Source organism: Sapajus apella, unplaced genomic scaffold (assembly GCF_009761245.1).
Source record: "Sapajus apella isolate SASKATOON/1434 unplaced genomic scaffold, GSC_monkey_1.0 scaffold171, whole genome shotgun sequence".
Lineage (NCBI taxonomy): Eukaryota > Metazoa > Chordata > Mammalia > Primates > Cebidae > Sapajus > Sapajus apella.
In genome coordinates, this window is record NW_022437111.1 from 889,004 (window position 1) to 911,971 (window position 22,968).

Genomic DNA, 22,968 nt, shown 5'->3' on the forward strand with positions numbered 1-22,968 from the left:
AGTCAAACAGAATGACATCCACAATATGACATAGTTTAGATGAATTAAACATAGATGCCTACAAAGCAGTACACATACTGCAAAAGTACAGAGACAAAAAGATACAGGCATTTGAAAGGTGGCCCAGGCTGGGGGAGGGAAATGGGAGAAGGAAATATAAATTATGAATAAAAAAACATGAATAAATGTGTTCATGTCCCAGAAAATATTCTGATTAATACAGGAGGCAATGATTTCGGGAATTCATTGAGAGACTGGGGGAAATTACACTGGTAGACTAACGGAATGGGGCATGGCAGGCCCACAGAACTACCCCGGAGATCCCAAAGGTAGAAGCTGGCAATCATGCAGAGTAAACAATAAGAGAAAAGACAAACAAATGTTAGGTACTGGTGAAAAGAGCTTTTTGCAGAGAAGGAAGATCTTATACTTTATGGTTTAAACAGAATGAAGAGTTTGACTCTATGGTAATTAGAAGTAAACACAAGTCAAAATGGTCAGAGGGACAATTGTAAGTTAACTGTTTTTCCTTGTCAGAACAATCTTATACATAACTCCTTGGCTTAAAATCCTTCAGTGACTCATCATTTCCTACAGAATAGTCCAAAATTATTAGTATGTCATAATATGATCCCAATCTACCTCTCTACCTTTATCTATTGCTATATCTAACATCTGCAGCTAGGTTTGCATAGAAAAAAATTTACTTAAGTGACACTGTTTCAAAAAAAAAAAAAAAAACGATTGTTTTAAACTGTCATCTTACAAATGTGTGCCACTAATCACAATTCAACCTAAAAATTTTTTTAACCTATGATGTGAAAGGCAAAGTACTACGTGACACGCTGCAGAGAAGTCATTTTCAAAAATTTTTTACTATACCCCAAAGAAACTTATTTTTACTTTGTGACCTACCCATATATATGTAACATATATGCTAAAACAAAAGTCTAAAATAAACCATTATTACATGTGATGCAATAATATTTTCTATTCTATTTTATTCCATTCTATTTTGCTTAAAGAAAATGGCTGTCAACTCACTGAATTACTTGGCTGTAAACCAAAGTTTGAAAAACGATATTACATAGCATTTGAAATGTGGCTAGTGCAACCAAGGAACTGAGTTTTTAATTTTATTTCATTTTAACTAATTTAAATCTAAATTTAAAGCAGAGGCAGTGAAAAGTAGTTTCCATTAAACCTAACTCTGTTTGGTAGCACTACATTTTACTTTAACAGCTGCAACACTAAGATATTATATAGTGTGCACGCCAGGGCATGTGTTGTTTCTAGTATTATAATCTATCACTGATCTTGGTGTCAATGAATGGATTGAGTTCTAATTATTTTTTCTACAAACTGATGGACATTGTAATTTGTGTATTTGAATATTTCCTGTAGAAAGAAGAGACCAAAATAGAAGAAGGCATGTTGCAAATTTCACAAAGAATAGCAATTACAATTTGCTGCAGCAGAGCAAAATAAAATGTCTGCTGTGGAAAAAAAGTTTAGTATAATTAAGTAAATAACATTAAAAGACATTTTAGCAAACATATAGTGAATTTTATAGACCTTTTTTTTCAATGATCAAAAAAGAATCAAGAAAATTAGTTGCCTGAAATCAGAATTAAATGTCCAACAAACATTTAAATGATTTTTCACAGATCTGAACTTACAATCTGGCCAGCTATAAAACAATTTGGGGTTGGGTGCAGTGGCTCATGCCTGTAATTCCAGCACTTTGGGAGGCCAAGGCGGGCAGATCACGAGGTCAAGAGATTAAGACCATCCTGGTCAACATGGTGAAACCCCATCTCTACTAAAAAATACAAAAAATTTAGCTGGGCATGGTGGCTTGTGCCTGTAGTCCCAGCTACTCAGAAGGCTGAGGCTGGAGAATTGTTTGAACCCGGGGGACAGAGGTTGCAGTGAGCCAAGATCGCACCACTGCACTCCAGCCTCAAAAAAACTCCATCTCAAAAAAACAAAAAAGATTGTAAGATCCTTTATAATGATAGCAAATATCTGCTGATTCAAAATTTGAGAAACTGTAATTATTTTTAACTTAGGATAAACAGTGCAATACAACAGACATTGCTCAATGAATACTTTTTCAACTGTAAATTTGGCGATATAAAGTATTCCACTTAATTTCACTGGTTATCAATATTTCCAGTAAAAAGTTGGTGTACAAATTGACATGTGCTGTAAGTGCAAAATATCCACTGGATATCAAGGATTTTATATGAATAAAAGACTGTAACATATCTCATTAATAATTTTAAATATTGATTACATGTTAAAATAATGTTTTAGATATGTTGGGTTAAAAAATATGCTACTAAAATTAATTTTATTCATTTCTTAAAACTAATTTTACTTATTTCTGGTTAATTTTACTTATTTTTACTTTTAAAATAAGAGTATTAAAAATTTTTAAGATTTTTGTCCCAAATATACAGATAATTAAAACTTTTTAAAAAAATTTCAATAGCTTTTGGGGTACAAATAATTTTTGGTTACACAGATAAATTGCACAGTGGTAAAGTCTGAGATGTTAATGCACTCAACACCTGAGTAGCGTACAGTGTACCTAATACGTAATTTCTTAATCCTTCACTCCCTGCCATCCTCCCCATTCTGAGTCTCCAAAGTCCACTATACCTGTCTGTCTTTGCCTACCCATAGCTTAGCTCCCACTTATAAGTGAGAACATACAGTGTTTGATTTTCCTTTCCTGAGTTACTTCACTTAGAATAATGGCTTCCAGCTCCCTACAAGTTGATGCAAAAACCATTTTGTTCTTTTTTATGGCTGAGTAGTATTCCATAGTGTATATGTATTACATTTTCTTTACCTACTCGTTGGTTGATGGGCACTTAGGTAGGTTCCATATCTTTGTAATTGCAAATTGTGCTGCTACAAACGTGTGCATGTGCATGTGTTTTTTTCATACAAAGACTTCTTTTCCTTTGGGTAGACACCCAGTAGTGGGATTGCTGGGTTGAATGGTACATCTACATCTACTTTTAGTTTTTTAAGGAATCTCCTTACTGTTTTGAATAGAGGTAGTACTAACTTATGTTCCTGCCAGCAGTGCCAAAGCATTCCCTTTTTACCGCATCTGTGTCATCATCTATTGTTTTTTGACTTTTTAATAATGGGTATTCTTACAAGGGTAAGGTGGTATCTAACTGTGGTTTTAATGTACATTTCCCTGATGATTAGTGATGTCAAGCATTTTTTCCTATGTTTGTTGGCTGTTTATATTTTCTGCTGAGAAATGTTTTCTGCTCATGTCATTTACACACTTTTTGATGAGGTTATTTGTTTTTCGTTTCTTGCTGATCTGTTTTGAGTTCCTTGTAGACTCTAGATATTAGTCTCCTGTCAGATACAGAGTCTGAAATATTTTCAACCATTCCGTGGGCTGTTTGTTTACTCTGATGATTATTTCTTTTGCTGTACAGAAGCTTTTTGTTAAATTAGGTCCCATTTATTTATTTTTGTTTTTGTTACATTTACTTTTGGGGTCTCAGTCATGAATTCTTTGCCTAGGCCAATGTCCAAAAGTGTTTCTCTGACATTATCTTCTAGAATTTTTATGGGTTGAGATTTTATATTTCAGTCTCTGATCCATCTTGAGTTGACTTTTGTATAAGGTGAGAGACAGGGATCCAGTTTCATTCTTCTATATGTGGCTTGCCAGTTTTCCCAGCACCATTTATTAAGTAGGGCATCCTTTCTCCAATGGTGTTGTATCCTTTGTTGAAGATTAGTTGGTTGTATGTATTTGGCCTTATTTCTGAATTCTCTATTCTGTTCCATTGGACTATTCCATTGACTGCTTTTATACCAGTACTATGCTGTTTTAGTAACTATACCCTTGCAGTATAATTTGAAGTCAGGTAATGTGATGCCTCCAGATTTGTTCCTTTTGCTTAGGATTGCTTTGGCTACTTGGACTCTTTTTTGGTTATGTATAAACTTTAGGATTTTTCTAATTTTGTGAAAAATGATGTTGGTATTTTGATAGGAACTGCACTGAATCTGCAGATTGTTTTAGGTAGTATGGTCATTTTCACAATATTGATTCTTCCAATCCCTGAGCATGGAATGTGTTTCCATTTATTTGTGTCATCTATGTCTTCTTTCAGCAGTGTTTTGTAGTTCTTGTAGAGATATTTCACCTCCTTGGTTAAGAATATTCCTGGGTATTTTATTTATTTATTTATTTTGCAGCTATTGTAAAGGGGATTGAGTTATTCATCTGAATTCCAGCTTTGTCACTGTTGGTGTAGAGCAGTGCTACTGATTTGTGTACATTGATTTTGTAACATGAGAGTTTACTGAATTCATTTATCAAATCTAGAAGTCTTTTGGAAAAGGCTTTAGAGTTTTCTAGGGATATAATCATATCATTGGCAAACAGTGATAGTTTGACTTCCTCTTTTTCCAATTGGGATGCCCTTTGTTTCTTTCTGTTGCCTGACTGTTCTGGCCAGGACTTCCAGTACTGTCAAACTAAAGTGGTGAAAGTGGGCATCCTTGTCTTGTTCCAGTTCTCTGGGGAAATGCTTTCAAATTTTCCTATTCAGTATGACGTTGGCTGTAGATTTGTCATATATAGCTTTTACTATTTTGAAGTACATCCCTTCTATGCATGCTACTGAATGCTTTTTCTGTATCTATTAAGACGTTCATACTGTTTTTGTTAATTCTGTTTATGTGATATATCACATTTGACTTACATATTTTAAACCATCTCTGGTATGAAACCCACTTGATCATGATGTATTATCTTTCTGATGTGTTGTTGGATTCAGTTAGCTAGTATTTTATAAAGGATTTTTGTATCTACGGTCATCAAGGACATTAGCCTGTAGGTTTCTTTTTTGTTATGTCTTTTTCTGGTTTTGGTATCAGGGTGACACTGGCTTCATAGAATGAGTTAGGGAGGATTCCCTCTTCTCAATCTAGTTTTGGTATCAGGGTGATACTGGCTTCATAGAACGAGTTAGGGAGTATTCCCTCTTTCTTAATCTTTTGGAAGAGTTTCAGTAGGATTGGTATCAATTCTTCATTGAAAGTCTGGTAGAATTCAACTGTAAATCCACCTGGCCAGCCTGGCCATGGCCTTTTTCGGTTGGCAATTTTTAAGTTACTGAATCAATCTCACAGCTCATTATTGGTCTATTCAGGGTTTCTATTTTTTCTGATTTAATCTAGGAGGGTTGTATAATTCCAGAAATTTGTGTGCATAGAGGTGTTCATAGTAGTTTTGAATAATTTTTTGTATTTCTGTGGGGTAGGCTGTAATGTCTCCATTTTCATTTTTAATTGAGCTTATCTAAAGCTTCTTTTCTTGGTTAATCTAGCTAATGGTCTATCAATTTTACCTTTTCAAATAACCAATTTTTTGTTTCACTTATTTTTTGTAATTTTTGTTTCAATTTCATTTAGTTCTGCTCTTTGTTTTTTTCTTTTTTCTGCTAGCTTTGGTCTTGGTTTGTTATTTCTCCAGTTTCTAGAGGTGAGACATTAGGTTGTCAATTTGTAATTTTTCAGACTTTTTGATGTAGGCATTTAGTGCTATAAACCTTTCTCTCAGTGCTGCTTCTGCTGTATCCCAGAGGTTTTAATAACTTACAGCACCATTACTGTTAATTTTAAAGAATTTACTTTCCATCTGAATTTCACTGTTAACCCAAAATCCTTCAGGAGTAGACTGATTAATTTCTGTGTTTGTGCAGTTTTGAGGGTTCCTTTTGGAGTTGATTTCTAGTTTTATTCCACTCTGGTCTGAGAATATATTTGATATGATTTCAATTTTTAAAAATTTATTGAAGACTACCAGAAAATGTAAGATTACTTATGTATCTTGTATTTTATTCCTATTGGACAGTATAACTACTGCAGATATAAAGACATAGATACTACTTCTTGACCACAAGAAACTTACCATCTGGGGAGAGGAATCCAAGAAAAGAAAGAACCAATTTAGACAGAGTTGTTGATAATCAATAAAAACTCATCACAACTAACTGTAAAAAAATTTTCAAATGACTAAGTCTAGTGATCCAACTGCAAACCATAATCAATAGTGATGTTTTATATATCCCAAGAATTAAATTCAGTACTGGTATTTAAGCCTTCAAAAGTAGAATTTAATCTAACTACACTTAAGTTATTCCAATTAAATTAAATAATATACTAAGTTTCCTAAATTATGATCCCACTGCTGGTACATATAATGATTTCAGGTGATATGTGAATAACATTATTTATTTTATTCACTTTGTATTGACTAGAACCTGCTCATTTTAATATGCTTTAACAAATACATAATAAAAATAATGTACATATTAGGAAATGTATAACACACAGAATCTATGATTTCACAGACTTGTATGATATGGGATTCTTTATAAAAGAAAATTATTTAAGAAAAATAAAAGATTTGATTTTTAAAATATTAAGCAAATAATAGTATAGGTGATATGCAGAGAAGGCAAAAATTATAGAGGTTTCTGGTTTTGGTGATTTTTCAAGATTTCTGATAGGAAATCTAAAATATTCAATGAGTATTTTAGCAATTATTTACAACCTAATTAACAGGTTGCTGAAAAATTACTATCTTAATTTTTTAAAATCTGAAGTTATCTTGAAGGTGTCAGTCAAACCCATTCAATGACTCTCAGTATATTTACCTTAATAATCTACAAAAGCTCCTCCGATAACTCAGGCGCTGGCTAGCTGCAGCAACACTGGGAGGAAGAGGAGGTCGGGGTGGGAAATAAGCTAGTGTTGCAGAAAATATTAAGCAGACAACTCCAAATTCTGAAAGAAAAAATTGGTAAAATGTTAACCAGGCAACACAAAAAGTTGAGTACTTCATGTATTTATTTGTTTTTTGAAACAGTGTCTCGCTTTGTCACCCAGGGTGGAATGCAGTGGCACAAACATGGCTCACTGCAGACTTGACCTCCTGGGCTCAAGTGATCCTCCTGCCTCAACCTCCCAAGCACCTGGGACCACAGATGCATGCCACCATGCCGGGCTAATTTTTAAATTTTTTTGTAGAGATAGGGTCTCACCATGTTGTCCAGGCTGGTCTCGAACTCCTGAGCTCAAGCGATGTTCAAGCCATCCTCCTGCCTCAGCCTCCCAAAGTGCTGGAATTACAGGTGTGACCCACCATGCCCGGCCTCTCAGGTATTTATTTACCTAACAAATATTTACTAAGTATCAACTGAGTCTGAGGTATATAAAGTTAAGCAAAATATAGTTTCTAGCCAAGATTGCTCAGTCTAGTAAAAAAAAGAACATGAATATGTAAAGACAGAAAATTCAGCAAATAATTGGTAAGAGGTTATACTAACAAAGATGTATATGCTGGTACTATGGCACACTACACAGATAAAAAGATTGAGGAAGTAAACAAATGTTGCCCTATGGAGAAAACATTATAAACCAACAGTATCTTACTACAAAAGAGATTGTGAAACAGGTCTAGGATGATCGTCTAATAAGTATGGCACTCAGAAAAAAAAAATTGGTAAGAAATAACAGGATAGGAGGATTGTTTAATTCATGATAGGATAGTTTGATGCACTATGTAAGACAGCCCCAAATCATAGACTGTATGGGAAATTTGAACAAGAAGGCATCCAAAAATAAAAAAAAAAAAAACAAAGAGACAGAGAATAGAATTTAAACACAAAACTAGCTAATGTATAGTATTAGACAATCAGAAGTAAAATGAATACCAAAAACAATCTTAACTTGGCCCCATCATAGAAGGGAAGGTTCTAGCATCCCAATCTTTCTCTCTATAATTCTGGCACCTGGAAGTTCCAGCTTTTGATAACTGTGTCCAATTTTGTAGGAAAGCATATCACTAGTAGAAGTCAGGAAACTTGGAATATAGACCTGTCTATGCCATTAATTATCTTGCAATTTGAGCAAATCCCTTAATCTTTCTAGGCCAATAAAGGAATTGAATTTAGCGATTTTTACAGGTCCTTTCAGTTGGGTAATTTTAATTCTAGGGCTGTATTCTTAGCAAAAAGGCCAACATTCCTATAAGACAATTAACCACAGATAATTCTGTTTAATTCAGTTAGAACTTTAAAGATTTCTAATTTTTAAACACAATATTGTTAACAGTTCCATTTTTCTTTTCTTTTTTTCAGTGTTCTCAATCTGTTTATTTTTTGTCAATCTGAAAAGCAACAAGAAGTTAATGAACTGTTCTAATTTATAGTTATTTTAATTATTAGTAATACTGAAGGAACATCTTCCATATGTGTATCGGCCATTCATATGTCTTTCATGATTGCCTTATTCATATTCTTTCACCATCTATTGGCAATTTTGTAAACAACTTCAATGAAATACAATTCACATGACATACAACACACACATTTAAAGTGCACAATCTAGTGGTTTTTCATTTACTAGCAGAATTGTGCAATCATAACCACAATCAATTTTAGAATTTTTTCAACATCCCAAAAAGAAACTCTGTACCCATTATTCCCAATCTCCCAGCCCTAAGCAACACCTGATCTACTTTTAGTCTGTACAGATTTGAGTATTATGGACATTTCCTATAAATGGGGTCATATACTATGTGGTCTTTTATGACTAGCTCTTTTCATTTAGCATAATGTTCTCAAGGGTCATTCATGTTGGAATATGTATCAGTACTTTATTATTTTTTATTGTCAAATAATATTCCATTGTATGGATATACCACATTTTATTCATCTACTTATCGGTAGATAGACATCTGGGTTGTTTCCACTTTTTGGCTGTTACAAATAATGCTGCTATGAACACTCATGTATACGTTTTTACATGGGTATATGTTTTCATTTCACTTGGGTTTATATCTAGAAGAATTTCCAGATTGTATGGTAATCTATGTTTAACATTTTTAGAAACTGTCAAACTGTTTCCAAAGTGGTTATATCATTTTACATTCCCACATATGGGAGTGTATGGGGGTTCTAATTTCTTTACTTTCTTGCCAACACTTACTATTTTCCAATTTATTGATTACAGTAATCCTACTGGGTGTGAAGTGTATCTTATCATGGTTTTGATTTGCATTTCCCTAATGACTAATGACATTGAGTATTTTTTCATATGCTCGATGTACATTTGTGCATTTTCTTGGGAGAAATGTGTTTTAGTCCTTTGCCCACTTCTTAATGGGGTTGTCATATATAAGAATGCTTTATATAATCCGGATATAAGTCCCTTATCAGATATATGATTTGCAACTATTTTCTCCCATCTGTGGACTGTCTTTTTCACTTTCTAGGTTCTCTGAAGTACAAAAGTTTTAAATTGTGATGAAGTCTAATTCATCTGTTTTTCTTCTGTCATCTGTCCTTTTGGTATCTTTTTATAAAAAGGCTTCACTTAATCCAAGGTCATAAAGATTTACTCTTTAGCTTTCTTCTAAGAGATTTTTAGTTTTAGCTCTCACATTTAGGTTTGAGTTAATGTTTATGTATGGTGTAAGAAAAGGGTTCAAATTCCTTATTCTGAATTTGGACATTCAGATGCCCCTCTACCATTTACTGAAAAGACTTTTGCCCTTAATATCTTGGGATCTTCTGAAAAGTCAATGGATCATAAATGTAATGGCTTAGCTTTTTAGAATCTCATTTCTGTTCTACTGATTTATATGCTTATCCTTATACCAGTACTAACTATGCTATCTTGATTAGCATAGCTTTGTAATAAGTTCTGAAGTTGAGAAGTGTGAGTTCTCCAATTTTGTTCCTTTTCAAGATTGGTTTGGATATTGCTAGTCCTTTGCATTTTCATGTAAATTTCAGGATTGCCTTGTTGATTTCTGCAACAAAGGCAGCTGGGATTTTAAAAGGAATTGTACTATATTTACAGATAAATTTGGGGATATCTTCACAATATTAAATCTTCCAACATGAACATGGAATGTCTTCCCATTTGTTTAGGTCTTCTTTAATTTCTTTCAAAAGTGTTTTATAGTCTTCAGATTATAAATTCTGTACTTCATTTGTTAAGTTTATTCCTAAACATTTTATTCTTTTTGATACTACTGCAAATTAAATTGCATGTCAAAATTATTCATTGCTAATATATAGATATACAATTGATTTTTACATATTAATCTTGTACCATAAAACTTTGCTAAGCTCTTTTTTTAGATCTAATAGTTTTTTAGTGAATTCCAGAGAATTTTCTATATTAAAGATCACGTTATTTTCAACAGGGATATTCTTTATTACTTCCTTTACAATCTGGATATCTTTTGCTTTTCTTGTTCAGCGATACTCCCTAGAACCTCCTGCACAGTGTTAAAAAGGTATGGAAAAACAGACACCCTTGTTTTGTTCATAATCCTAGAAGTTAAATGTGATGTTACCTGTGCGTTTTTTGTTTGTTTTTTGAGACAGAATCTTGCTCTGTCACCCAGGCTGGAGTGCAGTGGTGCGATCTTGGCTCACATTATCACCTCTGCCTCCCAGACTCAAATGATTCTCATTCCTCAGCCTTCTGAGTAACTGGGATTACAGGCATGTGCCATCAAATCTGGCTAATTTTTTTGTATTTTTAGTAGGGATGGGGTTTTGCTATGTTGACCAGGCTGGTCTCAGACTCCTGGCCTCAAGTGATCCTCCTGTATCAGCCTTCCACAGTGCTGGGATTACAGGCATGGACCACCATGCCAGGCCTCCTGTGGGTTTTTAATAGATGCTTTTTATTAGGTTGAGAGTGTTCCCATCTATTCCTAGATCTCTGATTGTTTCTATCTTGAAAGGGTGTTGGATGTGTCAAATGCCTTTTCTTCATCTATTACGATGATCATGCTTTCTTCCCTTTTATCTGCTGATATATGACATAAATTGAGTTTCTAATAAACCAACCTTATGTTGCTGGAATAAATCCCATTTAGTCATGGTGTATCATCCGTTTAGTGTTGCTGGATTCAGTTTGCTAGTGTTTTGTTCAGGACTTTTGTGTTTATACTCATATGAGGTATTAGTCTATAGTTTAATTTTCTTATGATACCTTTGTCTGGAATAACTTAAGAATCTTTAACTTTTAAAAATGACAAATCTAGCACAGTATTTTTAATTGAATGAAGTCAGTATTTCAGAAAGGTAGACTGGCAGATATGAAAGCAATGAAGAAGTAACTGGGAAGCTTTGAGCAGGGGCTTCTGCTTGACTGCATGGGAACCATGAGTTGCATGTACTGCACTGCTATATGCTTAACGGTGCTTAACATCATTAAAAATTACAATCATTGCTTATGTTTTCATTAAAAAGAATAACATGACCAAATGAAGTTTAAAACTTATGTTTCACCTATGTTCGGTTTTATTTACTTATTTTTACATTTTTATTTTTTCTTTAAAAGAAATGAGTTGTGTATAGAAGGTAAAATGCTTTAGATACTGCTGCTACCCTTGCTTTCAATTTTAATCCTTCTAAACCATATTGTGAAATGTAAATATCATCAAATAACTTTCTGACATACAATTCTTCAGAGTGTGGCCTTTGCCTACAACGTGGTGAACCTCAAACCCTTCAGCCCTACTTAGAAGGCTTGCATGGGGCTTGCTTTCCTTTCTAGCTTCACCTAGTACTACTCTCGCCAGATCTAAGCCACTCTGGGCTTGAACGTACCAGGGTGTCTCCCTACACTGGGTTTCTCCTCTAAGGATTCCTCTCTATAATATAATCTTCTTCCCACCTAATGTATTTAATCATCATTGTTCTCTCATTCCTCAGGCTCTGATTTAGATGCTGCATATCTAGGAAACTCTACTTTACCTCCAAAATCTGGGTTAGGTGCTCCTTCTCCAAGCTCTCAGAGCCATTGCAGGCCTTTGGTTTATAAGACTCACTGCTCTGTTTTACAACTATTTACCTGTCTGTATCGTTCAGGACCCTATAAGTTCTGTTACACCAGGAATCATGCCTATCTCAGTGACTCGCATAGTGACAGATACACAGGAGTTCAAAACATATTTTGTGAAGCTGATATGTGAACAAATAAGTTTAAACAACGTTCAGAATAATTGGGTCCCTTATCGTTCCAGTCTCATTTTCTGCCCCTTGTCACCTACACCCAAACACACACATTTATACCACTCCGGGCATACTCAATTACTTGCAGTTCCCTAGACATACTGAGCTCTCTCATACCTTCCCTGCCTTTGCAGTTACTGTTCCCTCTGTATGGAAATACCTAACCATTTAAACACTTGGTGAACTCCTATAAAATTCTTAACTTTAATTATTACATTCTTGTTGAAGCTTTTCCTGCCCCCTCAACTTCCCTCCAAACCCAGGCAAGTTAGATCTCCCAAACTCTGTATCTTTATTTGTATTATAATTGTCTCATTGTTGGCATTACCAATTAGTGCTTAGCGCAGTGCTTGGCATATAGTAAACACTTACAAAAAGTTTTCTGAATGCAGAGGAAATAATAAGCAGGCATATGGAGAGAGGGGCTATATCTACGGAAATCTGTAGGAGACTATACTATAAGAGTGGACCAGGGCTTGACTCGAGAAATAAAAGAATTCAAAGAGAATATTTTAGGAAGGTCAGTATTCCTGAATAATAGACTAAACATACAGAGAGTAGGAAATGACAAGGATAAACTGTAGATGATCAAGGTAAATAAGGTTAAAAAACATAGTCAATAATAGAGAAACTGTAAGGGAGAAAATGGGCTTAATATCTACCAACAACAGATGTTTAACAAATGGCTATTGTCAATCATGACATTTTATATCCTGATATTTGTAGAGGACATAGAAAATGTGTTACACAGTGCTTAACTATAAATAGAAGAATAGACTAAAATTAAGAAATACCCCTCCATGTGGCAATAATAAATTTAAAATTTAACTTCCTAGGAAGGGTGTAAGTTTCAAATCTATATTATATGGCAAGGAATGCACAGTGTATGCAAATGTACATTAGTCCTCTTACATATTTCATATGGAAGTATCTGTTATATAAAAAGTAGAGTGAAGATGATTGAGATAAAAAAGAAGGCATAACAAGAAGAAAATAAACTTCAAATTACCTGCATATAACACAGCCTCTATGCGATCTTTAATATGCGCCCTGCTGCTCTCTGTAGTAAAAAGAGGTGATGTCCCATTGGGAGCTGGAACAACAAGTGGTCCAACTAAAAATGCACATGCTCCCCCAAGATAACTGAGCATTGATGCAATAGCTGTGGCTGTGGCCCTTTCATCTGCAGAAAACCACGTCGTGGAGAGAAATGGCGCTGCATTCATTACAGTTGGACCTGCCAATCCATTTAACATCTGTCCTCCATGAATTAATCTGGAATTTAAAAATTAAAAGGCTGTGAGGTATTTGAAACAGGTATTTTCTAAGACAAAAAGAAATGTGCCAAACAGAAATTTTTACTGTGGCAGTAAGTATACATATCTGTAAAGAATGACGTGCCTAAAAGATATGTTGATTTACCTTCTAAAAAAGGTATGCTGACTCCCTATGAAGGAGATCAAACATAGTAACAGTTACCTTTATTCATTTCACAAATATTTACTGATGCCTCTGATTTGTGCCGCCCATCAAAACTAAGTACTTCTTGTAAGTACTTAGAACCTTGCTTCATTTAGTTGCTATAACCACACTTTGTGGTAGCTATTATGATCCCCATTTACTGAGATGAAAAATCCTAGGTTTGGAAAGATTAAGAAACTTGCCCAAGTGCTGGCAGGTAGAGTTGAAGTTCAGATCCAGGTCTGATTCCAAAATCCATCCTCCTTCTACTAGACTGCCACTCACTAACAGACCTACTAAGTGCTAATAGCCTTAGAGTTGAGCTCAACATTTCATACCCACTCTTTGTAAAGTGGTGGAAATACAAAAAATAAAATAGTGATTAAAGTATCTTCTAATAGAAAAAGTAGTTGAGGAACTGGAAGACATGGGCTCCAGCAACGCTCAGAGCTAGCCCTGAACAAAACATAACTTTGTGGGGTTCCATTTCTTCTCTCGTGAAATGAGGAGATCAGTTTAAGCTGAATATGTGGTTATGGAGGGGCTGTTAGGTTCAGGTATTGTAATGACAGGATCACTAAGTCCCTTCCAGTTCTCATACTCTGATTCTGACTATAATTGTAAGGATTAATGAAGAGCAGTTTCTTTCTTTCATTCCATTTATTCTCTTGCTGACCTTTTCTCAATATTCTACTTAGCACTCTTGTTCTTTGTTGACATTTTCTCCCATTGCTCTCCCATCCCCAATATACACATTCACAATCAAGAGCAGCCTTGAAGTAGAAAAGAGGCCAGAAGTCCAAAAACAGAATAGGCAAGAAAGGGAGACATGTCAACCTCTCTTGCCTTGGAGGTAGAGGAAAGGGAAGGAAGAGTACATGTGACATTTTCATGATATGAACTCATCTTTTTCTTCTGCTTATTTTGCTTTCTAAGCACTATATGTGTCTCACATCCTCTTTTTTTCTTTTTTAACTGCCATCTTAAGCCAGCTAGGGAAAAAAAAATTTTCTGAATGCAGAGGAGAAAAATAAACAGGCACATGTGAGAGGAAGGGCCCTAATGAAGCAACAGAAGTGAGTGGGAAGTGAAATATATGAATTAGGGCTGCCCATAGCTTCATAAATGTTGGAAAAATTATATGAAGGCAACATAGCTCCAAGTGTCATTGATAGTATCACATTTTAAAAACTCAAGACATTTAAAAATCTCCCTGTGTAAGGGGAATTATTTTCTAGATGACAGAAACAATTTAAACTATTTGCTTCCTACAAAAGCCAGTGGAAGCCAAGCTGTCCCACAGCCATTTTATCACAGAAATATTCCAGCAAGAACGTCATTAAGTGGCTTTAATCATTACAGGTGATGGCACGAGACAGTGTGTGATGCCTCATAAAGTGACTGCTTTGATATTTAATACTTTTAATGAGGTGTTAGACTCATGTCAACTAGAAGAAGGCCTGGAATGAGTAAACTTTACTATGTCTAAAAATGTTAAGGGTAGAAGGAGAAAATGGAAGAAATAATGAAAAACAAACAAGAAGACTGATAAAAAAGTAGGACTCCTGGCCAGGCACAGTGGCTCACACCTGTAATCCCAGCAGTTTGGGAGGCCAGGACAGGTGCATCACTTGAGGCCAGGAGTTCAAGACCAGCCTGGCCAACATGACAAAACCCTACCTCTCCTAAAAACACAAAAATTAGCTGGGCATGGTGGCACATGCCTGTCATCCCAGCTACTCAGGAGGCTGAGGCATAAGAATTGCTTGAGCCTAGGAGGCAGAGGTTGCAGTGAGCCAAGATTGTGCCTGGGTGACAGAGCAGGATGGACAGATGGACAGACTCCTCAGAGTTAAGGCAGAAAACTCAAATTACTGCCATGGTTCAACTCTTTGTTACCTCTCAGTGGGATCACAAATAGACTATTATCCAAGCAGCAAACGTAAGAGTCAGAGAATGTGAGTTTCAGATAATTTAAGAGCCATCCAAGTCCAGTTTAATAGACTCTTGGACCAGAACATTTCTCACTATGACACAGTACGTGTTAAAGTAGTATTCAAAGAAGGAATAGCACTAGGACACTTCAGATGGGTTCTCAGTTTAAAGGTCCTTGAACTTCGGAGGCCAATCTAGGGCAATACGTTATCATAGTTAAATATCATCTCAGGAATTAAAACAAGCTGATATGGTGTTTTAAAGTTACTCCAATTTTAGATAATTATCGGGGAGACCAGCTCCCAATACATCAACATGGGTTTAAGAAAGACAGACAACGAAAAAGTTTTCCTTAAAGCTGGGCCCAGGGGAGACACCACATAATGCTGCTCTATGGATGTCTGACATTCCCCTGAAAACCTGTTTTTATTGTGCTCTTTCAATAGGGGAGGGGGAGCGAGGTTACGTAAAGTTTCACCAGCAGGTAATTACATGCTTTTGCATTATAAAAGTCATCATACACACACACACACACACACACACACACTCTCTCTCTCTCTCTCTCTCTGTGTCTCTCTCTCTCTCTCTCTTCATAAACAAGCTCAGTAGGAGAACTAATTAGCCTCTGAATTCATGAGAAACCTGGCAGGGAAACCCAGTCCCACTCCTCCCAGCACTCGTAGTTTTCCAGAACTTAGTTCTGCTCCTTTTCAAACTTATATCCTAGCGTCCCTCAGGGCTCAGCAGTTTCTAATATGATATAACTGTTCTTAAGCACTGTTGATGTTAGAGTAACCTGTAATATCAAGATTTTCATGTTTGCCTGACACTATTTTCTATCACCTACCATTAACAAACCCCACTTTATGAAATAAATTTATAAAAAATATTTAAAAATAAAATCCTTTATATATTAAGTCTAATTTTTCCATTTAACAGGAATGCAAAATTAGAGATACATATTTTTTTCTGGAAAAACACTGACCTTAACACATAAAATCATATAAATATACCATAACCTCTTTAAAATGATAATAAAGGAAATAAAATAATTATTTATTTTAATAAATAATTATAAAATGTTAACTATGCATTTATTACTTAATTCAACAAACATATATTGAGTAGTCACCATGTGTTAGGTAGGCACTGTGACAGGCAAATGGGAATGTAAAATTAAAACACTAAAGCGCTTGCCCTTAAGAATCCCTAAAAGTAGGTTAAGCATTGCTTACCAGCACTATAGCTGGAATATAAAGAAAAAGAAGGCAATAATTAGGCCTGGCCCTATGCTTGTGTTGACTATGACAAGAGTACAGACGGAGGTCTCTGCAGATCCTTCTTCTCTTCTGACCTCTGGTCCTGGCCTATATATCGGGACTTTGCATGTATGTCTGTGGAGATGAAGGTCCAAACTCCATCTAAGCTCCATCTATCCCCTCCAAACAGCTGCCCATTAGCTATCCCTTAGGCCTAGGAAGTATACAGCAGGGATGCAGCCTACTCTTGTGGAAGAGCAGGCCTGGGAAAGAGGCTTATTGCAAGGCTTGCTTCTGGGGTCTTGTGTAGCTACTGCATTAAGGCTAGAGGGTAGAGGACAGAGTGTTCCTATCCCCTTGGCCCTATGAAATCCTCACCCCACATGGAATGGCAAGGCTGAAAGAAAGCCAGAACAGGACCCTCAGGCATGGAGTCCAGAACAGGGACTCTATGGCATGGTTTAAAGTGGTATTGGCAATAACAGTAGGGAGGTAGAGGATGGATGGTCTGGAGAACCATTAAGTTAATACAATGATACAGCCAGGTGAGAGGGTGGATAATGGGGAACAGGGTACCCATAACTCTGAACAAACATCCAATATGTGGCTAATACAGGCCAGAAGCTAAGAAAAGCAGTCTGAGCTGAGAGATGTATGTTGGAGGTGGATTGGGCTGGGGAACAAACACCGGAGAACAACAACATTTTAAAAATAGAGGCATGGACTGGCTGGATACGGTGGCTCACGCCTGTAATCCCAGTGCTTTGGGAGGCCGAGGCAGGTGGATCATGAGGTCAGGAGACCGAGACCATCCTGGCCAACACAGTGAAACCCTGTCTCTACTAAAAATACACAAATTAGCTGGGTGTGGCAGTGCCTGCTAGTAATCTCAGCTGCCCAGGAGGCTAAGGAAGAATTGCTTCAACCCAGGAGGCAGAGGTTGCAGTGAGCTGAGATCATGCCACCTCACTCCAGGCTAGCAACAGAGCTAGACTGCATATCAAAATAAAAAAAAATTTAAAAATTAAAAAATAAAAAAAAAAGAGAAAAAAACAGAGGAATGGGAGTCGAGCAAGGTGATTGAGAAGGAGCCACTAGAAGGCAGAAAAGAGGTAAAAAAGGAAAGAATGGTATCACGGCAACTAAGGAGAAACGAGTTCCAAGAATATAAGAGCGAGTGGCCAACAACATCTCATCAAACAGAAAGATTGTTTATAATAACTGAAATGTAATCACCAGATTCAGCAAAGAAGAGGTCATTTGTGATCAGGGTAGAAGCAATTTCAGTGGAGTGTTAAGCATGGAAGTCAGACTCATGAGGAAATAGAAATCTAGATTTAGACTATTTCTAGAAGCAACAGATGCAGGAACAAAAATTAGGTATATAAGCTTAGCAAAGTGAACTGAAAAGAAAAACATGCAGTCGCTGAAATAAGCAACTAAACTGCATTTCCAAAACCTCACAAAGTTATCTAAATGCATACATCAGATCAGCTCATTGATAAATTTTAACAAGTTTAAATTCAGTAATACAAAAAACAACGTGACTAACAAAGATTCTCAAAATAAATCTTAAAAAAAAAAAAGATCTTTTAGGGTGTTTTAAAAGCAAGGTCAACGTGACATGACTTTCTCAAACACAGTGAACTTGGGAAGGGTGGGCAGAAGTTAGGAATACAAGGTGGCAGTTTTGTCTTCTGGGCAATAAGCTCTAGGGCAGAAAGGCAGTTGTCTGGAAATGGAATAGTTAATTCAAAGGGTCTGACTCTTGCTTCCTTACCTGAAACTACACACCTGATGAAAGCAGGTGCATCCTCACAGTTAACAGGCTGCATTTCTCTTGCACCTCTGCAGCTCAAGCTGAGAGAGATCTGTCAGGAAGCAGATGTGTTGTCTCCTCCTTCAGCCCAATCTCTTCATACTGACTCCTTAACTCCTTCCTGCTTCTCTATCCACCTCCCAAACCAGGGTACCCCAACTCCCTTTTTTTACCTGTTCTCTCAAGAATTTTTCCTTTTTCCTTTTTTTCATCTTACCTAGCGCCTCCACGAGCCTGGCTCATCTTGTCCCCACAAGCCAGGTGGAAAAGTAGATAAGAGAGGGTATACTAGTCCATTCTCATACTGCTAATAAAGACATACCTGAGACTGGGTAATTTATAAAGAAAAAGAGGTTAAATGTGAGTTTAACTCACAGTTTAAAAGAGGTTAAACTGTGAGTTCTCACAGTTCCACACGGCTGGGAAGCCTCACAATCATGGCAGAAAGTGAAGGAGGAGCAAAGTTGCCTGATGGCAAGCAAAACAGTGTGTTCAGGGGAACTGCCCTTTATAAAACCATCAGATCTCATGAGACTCACTGACTATCACAAGTACAGTAGCATGGGGATAACCACCCCCATGATTCGATTACCTCCCACCAGGTCCCTCCCACAACACATGCGGTTTATGGGGACTACAGTTGAAGATGAGATTTGGGTGGGGACCCAGCCAAACCACATCAGAGAGGAACTTCTTAAGACTACATTAAAGATGTGAACTTCTCCTGTGTTGGCAGAGCAGGGATGGTGGAGATGAGGGAGGGAGACCTGGTGCTGCCTACTAGCATCAGCACTGCTGAGACTGCTAGCCTGTAGCAGGACTAGGAGAGGACCCAGCCAGGCCCAGCCCCAGGTGTGCTGCAGAGTCCCACTGTCCTCAATTAGTGCCCCTGCCCACAGAGAACAAGGCCTGCAGGGGCACAGTGAATGGCACTGATGCACAGCTGCATTTCTTTTCATATTATTCAATTTACTATAGCTTTCCAGACAAATGCCAATAGCTGACAATCAAACTGAAGATCTACAGTTCACATCTTCTAACGTACTTGACATTTTAACTTGCATTTAATATTCTGGTATCCTAACCTTTTGCTTTCTGATATCCTGGAAGAAATACCTATGACTCCTAAATTATTCCTACTTAAATAACATGATGTTTAGAATTAAAATGTTTACAGTTGGAAGTGACGTCAGACCCCAACTAGATAACCCAACCCCTTCCAGAAAGTTAATATACATGTAAAATCACGTTTATAATTTTATAACTTTCTTTTCTCCAAAAAGTATTGAGGGGAGCTCTAGTCATATAACTAGCTAACAGCTCAGCCAGAACTAGAAATCAAAATTATAACTAATTTCATCAGTCCACAAATCTCTACTCCCTCACAAGATCTCATTTGGAAGGTTCTCTGTTAATAATAATAACAAAAAAAAAAAAAAATGCGGGGCATGGTGGCTCACACCTGTAATCCCAGCACTTTGAGAGGCCGAGATGGGTGGATCACCTGAGGTCAGGAGTTTGAGACCAGCCTAACCAACGTGGTGAAACCCCATCCCTACTAAAAGCACAAAATTAGCCGGGTGTGGTGGCGCATGCCTGTAATCCCAGCTACTTGGGAGGCTGAGGCAGGAAAATCACTTGAACCTGGGAGGCGGAAGTTCCAGTGAGCCAAGATGGTGCCATTGCATTCCAGCCTAGGCAACAAGAGTGAAACTTGGTCTCAAGAAAAAAAAAAAAATAAATAATAATAATAATAAAAAAATTATTGATTGTTAAGAAAACCCAATGTTAGATCCAAAGACACACAGTACAGAGTATTTATTCTGTGCATGAACCTACTCTATAAACCTCTAGTTTATGATGATTAACATCGATGACAACATTTGAGCTAGCTTTTTAGAAATCTGGCAGATACTTCCTCAATGCAATTCCAGTATTCAGAATTTAAATTCTATGTATTTTTAATATGAAGTAATTTAGAATCCATAAAAATACTTACCTCAAAACCTCAATATGTCAATAGTTCAGAAATTTTCTCCCAATTCCTAATTATGCCATATCAAAATAAACTCTTAGGTCATAATTTTTAAAAAAAAAAAAAAAAAAAAAAAACTTTAAAAAAAGTCATGTGTTTATAGGATTTTTTTGATGTTGAAAATGGCAGAAGTGCTGGAAATACTTTTCCTTTAGTTAGCCCAAGAAAAGACGGGCAATAAAAAGGATTAGAGATGTTATGAATTAACTACAGGAAAAAAGAAGATAAGAAAAGAGAAATATAGAGACGGTGGTGGAAAAGTAACGAGCCTTCCAAAAACTTTGGTATCATAGCCTCAGTTTCTTTCATAAAAATCTATTTTACTTTTGAATCCTTTAATTAAAAATATCTATTGAGTATCTGCTATGGTCAAGATACCTGCAGCTAGGCACTAAAGGGAATATAAAGATGAGTATTACAGGCTTGGCCCTAAAGAAGCTTTTAACAATTTATCAAGTAGCAGCTATAGAAAATACATTTAAAAATACGGTAAAAATAATATTAGATTAGCTTTCACAGGGCTTAGCTTCTAGACTTAGCTAAATTTATTAACCATATGATCTTTGGAAAATCACATTCTCTTCTTTTTCAATTTTTCCAAAGATACTTTATCTGTCTCACAGAATTTCTTTTTTTTTTGAGGCAGGATCTTGCTCTGTCTTCCAGGCTGGACTGCAGTAGCATGAAGGCAGCTCACTGCAGCCTCAACCTCTGGGCTCAAGTATTCCTCCCATCTCAGCCTCTCAAGTAGCCGGGACTACAGGCACGCACCACCACACCTGGCTAATTTTTAAATTTTTTGTAGAGACAGGGTCTTGCTATGTCACCCAGGCTGGTCCTCCTGTCCTCAAGTGATCCACCTGCCTGGGCCTCCCAAAGTGCTAGGATTACGGGAGTGAGCCACCACGCCTGTTCTCTCACAGGAATTTTTTTTTTTTTTTTGAGACAGAATCTCACTCACTCTGTTACCCAGGCTGGAGTGCTATGGCGTGATTTCAGCTCACTGCAACCTCTGTCTCCTGAGTTCAGGCTATTCTCCTGCCTCAGCCTCCCAAATAGCTGGGACTACAGGCATATGCCACCACGCCCAGCTAATTTTTTGTGTTTTTAGTAGAGACAGGGTTTCACCATGTTGGCCAGGCTGCTCTTGAACTCCTGGCCTCAAGTTATTTACCCACCTCAACCTCCCAAAGTGCTGGGATTACAAGTGCGAGCCACTGGTTTTTCTCACTAGATTTTTATTAAGGCCATATACAATAATCTCTCTGTAATGCACAGGGGAAAGATGGCCTTAGTCTTGGTCTAAGAGATGTCTACTTCCCCTCATTTTGTCTTATTCCTTGTTTCTTGCCATATAACTTTTGTCTTTTTGTTTAAAAGTATATATTAATACATATTCATAGAAAATTTTGAAAAGAAATGCGTAAAGAAGAAAAAAATCATCTATAAACTGAATGTCCCAATTCAGACAATCACTACTAATATTTTTATTTTCCAATCTTTTTTTCTTGCAGGTTTTTCCCTAATGCATCTCTCTCACTCTCTCAATCAATCAATACTTAATCATACATAGGCAGCCACAGATTTCATACTGAATATACAGCTTATTCACTAAACCATTTTATAGTCTACCAAGCATTTTCTCATTTCATTATTCTTTATAATTGTTAATGATTTTGTCATACTGTATTATACAGATAGACAAAATCTCATTTAACCATTTTCCTAATGTTGGATAGTTGTTTCCAACAACTTGTTTTGCTAGTATTAATAATGTTGGTGTGCCAATTTTTGTATGTGAATATGAGCCACTTTTCAGGTTATTTCTTTACGGTGAGTAAGTTAAAATGCATGAACACTTTAGATCTTATGAAATATACTCGAAAACTGTTTTTCAGGAAGGTTAGCAGTAATTTACATTCCCGTCAGTAGTAGCTGACACTGTCTGCTTCATCAGCATCGAGCATCACTATTTAAAAATGCACACACACTGGCTAAGTTTTGCATACCTGTAATCCCAGCAGTTTGGGAGGCCAGAGAAGGTGGATCATTTGAGCCCAGGAGTTTGAGACCAGCCTGAGCAACATAGTGAAACCCTGTCTCACCAAAAAAATAAAAAAATTAGCTAGGTGTGGTGGCACATGCCTACAGTTCCAGGTACTTGTGAAGCTCAGGTGGGAGGATCAATTGAGCCCAGGAGGTCAAGGCTACAGTGACCCACAACTGCCTGGGTGACAGAATGAGACCCTGTCTCAAAATAAATACACACACACACACACACACACACACACACACACACACACAAACTTGGTGATTAGTTTCCTATTCCTGTTATAACAAATTACCACAAACTTAGTGGCA

General features: G+C 36.6%; 1 protein-coding gene across 1 annotated transcript in view; it reads right to left on the bottom strand.

Annotated features, from left to right (window-relative positions):
- Positions 1 to 22,968, bottom strand: part of SLC49A4 (solute carrier family 49 member 4) — a 78,992-nt gene that overhangs the window by 37,518 nt on the left and 18,506 nt on the right. Inside the window, exons 3-4 of the mRNA XM_032267743.1 lie at positions 13,108 to 13,373; positions 6,714 to 6,843 (exon numbers count right to left, since the gene is read on the bottom strand). Of these exons, the coding sequence (XP_032123634.1) occupies positions 6,714 to 6,843; positions 13,108 to 13,373 (396 nt within the window). The remainder of the gene's footprint in view (positions 1 to 6,713; positions 6,844 to 13,107; positions 13,374 to 22,968) is intronic.